Source organism: Musa acuminata, chromosome BXJ3-5, assembly GCF_036884655.1.
Source record: "Musa acuminata AAA Group cultivar baxijiao chromosome BXJ3-5, Cavendish_Baxijiao_AAA, whole genome shotgun sequence".
NCBI classification, from domain to species: Eukaryota; Viridiplantae; Streptophyta; class Magnoliopsida; order Zingiberales; family Musaceae; genus Musa; species Musa acuminata.
Window position 1 is genome coordinate 96,349 of NC_088353.1, and position 8,553 is coordinate 104,901.

General features: G+C 47.2%; 1 protein-coding gene across 4 annotated transcripts; it reads left to right on the forward strand.

The window, feature by feature from the left end:
- The first annotated feature begins 257 nt into the window (after window positions 1–257).
- On the forward strand, window positions 258–5,195 carry LOC135638219 (uncharacterized). Of its 4 annotated transcripts, none has more exons than XR_010496557.1 (6): window positions 259–421; window positions 492–592; window positions 726–897; window positions 1,516–1,656; window positions 1,749–1,804; window positions 5,052–5,195. XR_010496557.1 is itself a non-coding variant. In XM_065151240.1 (4 exons), exons 2-4 carry the CDS (start codon window positions 522–524, stop codon window positions 1,573–1,575), a joined length of 303 nt encoding a protein of 100 aa, XP_065007312.1. In that variant the 5' UTR covers window positions 258–421; window positions 492–521; the 3' UTR covers window positions 1,576–1,657. The 4 variants fall into 4 exon arrangements, 2 of the variants coding, with proteins under 2 accessions (XP_065007312.1, XP_065007311.1); XR_010496556.1 differs by having other exon boundaries at window positions 260–421; window positions 760–897; XM_065151240.1 differs by lacking the exons at window positions 1,749–1,804; window positions 5,052–5,195 and having other exon boundaries at window positions 258–421; window positions 1,516–1,657.
- Window positions 5,196–8,553: the final 3,358 nt, after the last annotated feature.

The window sequence follows — 8,553 nt, forward strand, 5'->3', positions numbered from 1 at the left end:
GACGTGTGTATGCGTGTATGCGTATGTTCATGCATAAGAAAAAACAGAGCATGTCGATGTTCTTTGGCAACCAAGTAGAAAACAGAGCATCTCATATCTATGTGTATGTATAAGAGAAAATGGGTAATAAATTATATTTTTTTAACATGCATGTAATAATTTATTATTTTTATTTTATTATTATTATTATTATTATTATTATTATTATTATTTTACAAAGAGGCAAAGATGAATAGAGACTGAGAAGAGGGGAGCCGTCCACCGCCTCCAAAAGTAATAATCTTAGAATTTGGAGCTCGGCCTTCTCCCTATGTATGTGGCCGAAACGAGAGCTCTGAAGGCGTTGGTTTATGGCGAAGGAGACCCACATCGCCCGGTTCCAAACCATCAAGAACGCCTGCGATCGCCTCCGTTGTTGCAGGTGCTGCCCCCCCCACCCCTCCCCCCTCTATAAATTCTAATCCCTCTGTGGTTTCCCGACCATTCCGTAGCCAAAACGAGAGCTCTGAAGACGTCCGTTCATGGCGAAGGCGAACCACATCACCCAGTTCCAAACCATCAAGAACGCCTGCGATCGCCTCCGTTGTTGCAGGTACCCCCCCTCTAAATTCTAATCCCATGTCAAGAAATCGTTGATCCGTTCTCTTGTTTCCTTCTATTTACCTTGGCTTTCTGGATCTGCATCGATGAGTGTGGTTTGAACCTTGATCTTCGAATGTTGAAAGGATTATTGACAAGGTCTTGCTCGATTGCCGGCAGCCCTGGTGTTCGGCGTCGTCGGAGCAAGGAAAGATGACAAAGAAGAAGAAGAAGTTGAGGGGGAGGCGGAAATGGATGGCGACGAATCGACGCCGCCGCTGTTGCTTGCAACATTGGGACCCCGAGCGCCAGCGCCCGGTATGGATCTGTTCCCTAAATTTACTGAATACGAACCTAGATTTCTTGAGATACTTCTCACAAGATAGTCATCTTCTTTCTTTCTTTATTCCTTGTGTGTTCCTCGAGGAGTTCTACATGCCACGCGTTCTTGACTTTTTGATCTCCACAAGAAAGATGTTCTGATCTTCGGCTCTTGCATTTGTTGTGTGGATCTCGCAATGCCGTCTCGTCTGCCTTGTTACTTCTCTGTTCTTGATAACCTCAGATCACTAAGTTATGTAATGTTCTTGGAACCTTGAGTTTAATGCATTGAACCTGCGATTCCGGTTCTTCAAAATTGGGCAGTGCTTGCCCTCTTTGATTCGGCGAGCCAAAATCTTTCTGACAACATAGCTATGCCATTCTGCTCTTCTTTTCTTGTTGTCCTCCTTTTTTACTTGTTTGGTTCATCAAAATTTGGCAGTGCTTACCTTCTTATCCGACGAGCCAAAATGAACGGGTCTTTATGAAGCTTATTGTATGTGCAAGCACGAACAAAGTGTTAGGAGTGCACATGTTTCTTTTATTTGTTTTAATTGCATCCCCTTAATATTGCCTAGCTTTTAGCTTACCAGGCTTGATTTCTATATGCTTCAGGGGATTGCTATTGCTGTAAAAGCTGGACTAACTAAGACAGATTTTGATTCCACCGTCTGAATTCACCCAACATCTGCAGAGGAGCTTGTCACAATGAGGAGCCCAACTCGGAAAATCCGGAAGGATCCATCCCCAGCAATGGTTTGTCAAGTCTATAAATTGATTAAAATCGATTTATTGTTCATGAAATTGGAAGTCTCGTCATGTTTTTTTCTCTTTTGCATGATTTGTAGGAAAAGAATGTTGATGAGATCAGGCCAGATAGGAATAAGTAACTTCTCCGAATGAGGTAAATCATTGAAATATACTCTTTTACTGCCTGCAAGAAATTTTAGTAACATGCAGATTCTTTGATATTTTTTATGTGCCTTAGCTTTGTAATTATCTTGATCATGCTAAATTACTATCAGGTTTCCTTGTCAAAAACTTATTGCTTTCATAACATTGTGTTCATAAGTTTCTTGGATGCATAATCACTCTTTCTTTACTTGTTTGTGAAATTATTACTTTGAGGTTCCACAGGGATGTGGTATTTGTTGGTTCCTGTCTCCATGTGTTGGATAGACTATGCTTCACGCGAGTCTGGTGGTTAACGAAACACTATGGGGAGTACACGAAAAGAGTTTCAGATTTAATAATTGTCAAAAAAAAAAAAAAGGTTTATCATATGTGGGCTGAATATAAATAGTATAGGCACTTCTTATTTACGTCTAATGTAGCAGTTTGAACGGACAAAAAGTTTCCGTGAAGCTGCCGGAGCTACCTATCATTGTTGACTGAAAAATTAGGAGCCTTTTGATTTGAGATAGGAATTTGAATGATGCATGGACAAGCCAGTGACCGAACTTGCATGTAACAATTTGCCTAAGGAAAAGCTAATGGTTAGTTGTTGAAAGCTGTAGAGAACATAAGCAGATTAGTTGAATAGTTGAATTCTGAACTCCAAAACAACAAGGATGTTTATGTCCAGTCATGATTCTGGAAGCTATGGGGAGTGAAAAGTTTTGCATTATTCTGAAGGGGGTGAAATTGAATAGAAAAGTCATATTTGATTATACGTTTTAATCTCCATGCTGTATATCTTTAAAATTAAAATTTTAATCAGCTAATTTTCTAGACTGCTACTTTTCTTGCATATCAACATCCTACTCAGAAAAAAAGAAAGAAAACTAATTGAAGTCCTTGGTTGATGTTCATACAACAATGGATTTTAATATCACAAGCTGCATATTTTTCATGGATCTGACACCATAGCCACGCCATTGTGCCCTTCTTTTCTTGTTATTCTCCTTTTTGATTTATTCGGTTCATCAAAATTGGGCAGTGCTTGCCCTCTTGATCTGGTAAACCAAAATCTTTCTGACATCATAGCTACGCCATTCTGCTCTTTTTTCTTGTTGTCCTCCTTTTTGACTTGTTCTGTTCATCAAAATTGGACAGTGTTTGCCCTCTTGATTCAACGAGCCAAAATCTTTCTAACACTATAGCTTTGCCATTATGCTCTTCTTTTCGTATTGTCCTTCGTTTTGACTTGTTCTGTTATGTCTCCATGAACTAATGGTTTCCTTGGACTCTTAAACCGGTTCTTCAAGTATTGTGCTTGATGCTGGGAACTTATGATGTCTGTTCATTAGGACAAGTTCTTGAAACTATAGAAGGCTTCTCCCGACCTTCTGCTATTTTCGACCTTCGTATCCCAACCCACCACCTGAATCAGTGGGTGAGGGTCACACACCTTGTTTGACCAATCCAGACTGTTGGTTGAGATTAAAGAGTTAAAGAGTGATGATGGAACAGGGTTTTGAGAGTTCCCTATAACTTATTTATATGGATGGAAGGCCCTCTATTAAGTAGGTTAGAATCATTCTCTTTATTTTTTACAATTTAATTAATAACTATATCCTCATCACATATATCAATCGAACAGTAGCCACTAAACAATATATTATGCATCAAAGGGGATTTTGTAGAAACTTTTCTCTACAATTTTGATCTGAGACATCTTTTGTTTTGTTTTTAATATCTTGAACTGTAGTATTGCATTAGATTTTGCAAGTATTAGCTAGTGGAGTTCTTTGGCTTGGCAGGAGCATCTGACTGTGTATAATTTTTTAATTCACTTTTTATACTATTTTAGGTCATTAGAATGTATGCACGTAATCGAACATTAGTCTTTGAATAAATGCATAATATTCATTGTTTGATGAGTCTATGTCAAGTTTAAATTAATAATGCTTGCTAGTTCTATTTTTCAATGTTCTTATCAGGAGTAAAGCTTTTTGCAACATAACGGAATGTTTTTGTGGTTGTTAATTGCTACATAATCGACCCAAATATATGATATAGAAGTATAATGTAAATATGCTTTCTTAGATGGCTGCTATGTATTACAAATATTATTTAGCTGAGCAATGACATGATTTTTTACCTAAGCATATTCTTCGAATAAATAATTTGATTAAAATTTCAGTAGTGATTTACTCCATAGTTAACAATTGAAGAACCATTTAGAAAACTTAGGGTGAGACATCTTTACTTTTGTGGTGGTTAATTGCTGCATAATTCACCAAAATTTATAAACACTATCCAATTCTTTTGTTTTAAATTTTATTTATATTTCTTCGAACAAATAATTATCATGAAAAATTTCAGGAGTAATTTACTTCATAGTTAACAAATATAAATTCTTTTATTTATATTTCTTCGAACAAATAGTTATCATGAAAAATTTTATTTATATTTCTTCGAACAAATCTTTCTGACGCCATAGCTATGCCATTCTACTCTTCTTTTCTTGTTGTCCTCCTTTTTGACTTGTTCGGTTCATCAAAATTGGGCAGTGCTTGCCCCCCTGATCTGGCAGCGTCGATGTAGTTGCCGAGCTTGTTTTTAAGACAGTCTTTGAATAAATGCATAATATTCATTGTTTGATGAGTCTATGTCAAGTTTAAATTAATAATGCTTGCTAGTTCTATTTTTTTAATTTTTTTATCAGTTTGAGTAAAGCTTTCTGCAACATAATGGAGTGCTTTTATGGCTGTTAATTGTTACATAATTGACCCAAATATATGATATAAAAATATAATGTAGGTATGCTTTCTTAGATGGCTGCTATGGATTACAACCATTATTTAGCTGAGCAATGGCATGATTTTTTGCCAAAGCAGTTTCTTCGAACAAATAATTTGATGAAAAATTTTAATAGTGATTTACTCCATAGTTAATAATTGATGAACCATTTAGAAAATTTAGGGTGAGACATAATTCACCAAAATTTACAAATACTGTTTAATTTTTTTATTTCAAATTTTTTATATTTCTTTGAATAAATAATTTTATGAAAAATTTTGGGAGTAATTTACTACATAGTTAAAAAAATGTTAAACCATTTAAAGAAACATGGTTAACAAATAATTTCATTTTGTTTTTGGCCTTTAGATCGATACTGAAATTATGTGATTATTTTAGTCACCCAGAAGCATAGTATTTGTTTCTGATGCTAATTATCATGCTTTTGTACTATTTTTCTTTTACAGGCAGTTGCACTGTTACTTTTAGCAGTTGGTGGTGGTGCCGTTGATGTCTGATGAAAAGAGCGATGAGTATTGTAAACATGAGAGTGGAACAAAAATCACAATATTACAAAATCATAATGCTTTTGTAATGTTTTCCTTTCAGAATATTGTTTTCTATGTGCGATTATTTGTTGATAAGGGTGGTGCTCAACTGTATGTTCTTAAAGGGAGATGACTGATAGGAAATAAATAGAGGGAGAGGGGAGTTGGAGCGGGAGTGGTAAGAGGGGGAGACGGAGGAGGTGGAGCAAGAAGGGGAGAGGAGGAAAGGTGGTGGGGGCGGGAAGGAGTGAGGGGAGGGGAAGTGGAGAGGAGGGTGGTGGGGGCGGGTGTGGCTAGGGGAGTTAAGAGAAGGGGAAATGGAGGGAGAATAGGGGGAGGTGAGGAGAGGAGAGAGGAGAGAGAAAAGGGGGAGAGGAGTAGTGGGAAACGGAGGAGGTGGAGCGGGAGTAAGAAGGGGAGAGGAGGAGAGGTGGTGGGGGCGGGAAGGAGTGAGGGGAGGGGAAGTGGAGAGGAGGAGAGGTGGTGGGGGCGGGTGTGGCTAGGGGAGTGAAGAGAAGGGGAAATGGAGGGAGGTGAGGAGAGGGGAAGTGGGGGAGGAGAGAGGAGAGAGAGAAGGGGAATGGAGGGAGAGGAGTAGGGGGAGACGGAGGTGGAGCGGGAGTAAGAAGGGGAGAGGTGGTGGGGGCGGGTGTGGCTAGGGGAGTGAAGAGAAGGGGAAATGGGGGGAGAATAGGGGGAGGTGAGGAGAGGGGAAGTGGCGGAGGAGAGAGGAGAGGGAGAGGGGGAAAGGGAAAGAGAGAAGGGAGGGAGTAGGGGAGAGGAGAGAAAGTGAGAGGGGGAGGGGATAGAGGGGAGAGAGGAGTAGGGGAGGGGATGGGGATAGAGGGAAGGAGAGTGAGAGTAGGGGAGGGGAGGGGGAGAGAGGGGGAGGGGGGGAAGGAGAGGAGGGAGTGAGAGTGAGAGGAGGGAGGGAGGGGGTGGGCGAGAGAGGAGGGAGTGAGAGTGAGGGGGGGAGTGGGGGTGGGGGAGAGATGGAGAGGGAAAGAGAGGAGGAGAGTGAAGGGGGAGGGTAGAGAGGAGGGAGAGAGAGGAGGGAGAGAGAGGAGGGAGGGAGTGGGGGTGGGGGCGGGGGAGAGATGGAGAGGGAGGAGAGAGAGGAGGGAGGTGAGAGTGAGAGGGGGGGGAAGGAGAGGGAGTGGGGGTGGGGGCGGGGAAGGAGAGGGAGAGGGAGAGGGGAGGAGAGGAGAGGAGAGGGGGAGTAGGGGAGGGGAGAGGGGGGGAGGGGAGAGGAGAGGAGAGGGAGAGAGGGGGAGAGAGGGGGAGAGGAGAGGGGGAGAGAGGGGGGGTAGGGAAGGAGGGGGGGGGGGGAAGGGAGAGGAGAGGAGAGGGAGAGAGGGGGAGAGAGGGGGGAGAGGAGAGGAGAGGGAGAGAGAGGGGGGGGAAGGGAGAGAGGAGAGGGCCCCCACCCCCACTCCCTCTCCCCCCTCTCCCTAGAGAGAGGGGGGAGAGGAGAGGAGAGGGAGAGAGGGGGGAGAGAGGGGGGGTAGGGGAGAGGAGGGGAAGGAGGGGGGGGGGGGAAGGAGAGGAGAGGAGAGGGAGAGGAGGGGGAGGGGAGAGAGAGGAGAGGGGAGAGGAGGGGGGAGAGAGGGGGGGGGAAGGGAGAGAGAGAGGGCCCCCACCCCCACTCCCTCTCCCCCCTCTCCCTCTCCTCTCCTCTCCCCCCTCTCTCCCCCCTCTCTCCCTCTCCTCTCCTCTCCCTTCCCCCCCCCCCCCCCTCCTCCCCCCCTCTCCCTCTCCTCTCCTCCCCTCCCCTCCCCTCCTTCCTCTCCTCCCCTCTCCCTCTCCCTCCTCTCCTCCCCTCCGGAGGCAGGGGAGGGGAGGGGAGAGTGAGGGCCCCTCTCTCTCCTCTCTCCCCTCTCCCCTCCTCGCCCCCCTCTCTCTCTCCCTCCCTCCTCTCCTTGCCCCCCTCCCCTACTCTCACTCTCCTCCCCCTTCCCTCTCCCCCCTCTCCCCCTCAACTCCTCTCTCCCTCACTCCCTCCTCCCCATCCCCACTCACTCTCACTCCCTCTCCATCTCTCCCCCGCCCCCACTCCCTCCCTCCTCTCCTTCCCCCCCCCTCCTCTCTCCCTCCCCTACTCTCACTCTCCTCCCCCTTCCCTCTCCTTCCCCCCCCCCCCCCCCCCCCTCACTCCTACTCTCCTTCCCCCCCCCCCCCCTCACTCCTACTCTCCTCCCCCTTCCCTCTCCCCTACTCTCACTCTCCTCCCCCTTCCCTCTCCCCCTCACTCCTCCTCTCTCCCTCACTCCCTCCTCCCCATCCCCACTCACTCTCACTCCCTCTCCATCTCTCCCCCGCCCCCACTCCCTCCCTACTCTCACTCTCCTCCCCCTTCCCTCTCCTTCCCCCCCCCCCCCTCACTCCTCTCTCCCTCACTCCCTCCTCCCCATCCCCACTCACTCTCACTCCCTCTCCATCTCTCCCCCGCCCCCACTCCCTCCCTCCTCTCCTTCCCCCCCTCCTCTCTCCCTCCCCTACTCTCACTCTCCTCCCCCTTCCCTCTCCTTCCCCCCCCCCCCTCACTCCTCTCCTTCCCCCCCTCCTCTCTCTCTCCCTTCTCCCTCCCCTACTCTCACTCTCCTTCCCCCCCCCCCCCCCCCCTCCTCTCTCTCTCCCTTCTCCCTCCCCTACTCTCACTCTCCATCTCTCCCCCGCCCCCCTCCTCTCTCCCTCACTCCCTCTCCATCTCTCCCTCACTCCCTCTCCATCTCTCCCCCGCCCCCCTCCTCTCTCCCTCACTCCCTCTCCATCTCTCCCCCGCCCCCACTCCCTCCCTCCTCTCCTTGCCCCCCTCTCACTCTCACTCCCTCCTCTCTCCACCCTTCTCCCTCCTCTCTTTCCCCTTCTCCCTCCCCTACTCTCACTCTCCTCCCCCTTCCCTCTCCCTCCCCCTCTCCTTCCCCTCTATCCCCAACCCCTCCCCTACTCCCCCACTCCTCTCTCACTCTCTCTCCTCTCTTTCCCCCTCTCCTCTCTCCTCCCCCCATTTCCCCTAGCCACACCCGCCCCCACCACCTCTCCCCTTCTTACTCCCGTTCCACCTCCTCCGTCTCCCCCTACTCCTCTCCCTCCATTCCCCTTCTCTCTCTCCTCCCCCACTTCCCCTCTCCTCACCTCCCCCTATTCTCCCTCCATTTCCCCTTCTCTTTAACTCCCCTAGCCACACCCTCCTCTCCACTTCCCCTCCCCTCACTCCTTCCCGCCCCCACCACCTCTCCTCCTCTCCCCTTCTTTCTCCCGCTCCACCTCCTCCGTCTCCCTCCATTACCCTTCTCTCTCTCCCACTCCCGCTCCAACTCCACCTCCCCCAACTCCCCTCTCCCTCTATTTATTTCCTATCAGTCATCTCCCTTTAAGAACATACAGCTGAGCACCACCCTTATCAACAAATAATCACACA

Excerpts from the sequence above, each read along its gene's own strand:
- LOC135638219 (XM_065151239.1), top strand. The coding sequence starts at position 351 with ATGGCGAAGGAGACCCACATCGCCCGGTTCCAAACCATCAAGAACGCC. Across the intron at positions 593-759 it reads GATCGCCTCCGTTGTTGCAG|CCCTGGTGTTCGGCGTCGTC; the intron begins GTACCCCCCCTC and ends GATTGCCGGCAG. Across the intron at positions 898-1,515 it reads ACCCCGAGCGCCAGCGCCCG|GGGATTGCTATTGCTGTAAA; the intron begins GTATGGATCTGT and ends TATATGCTTCAG.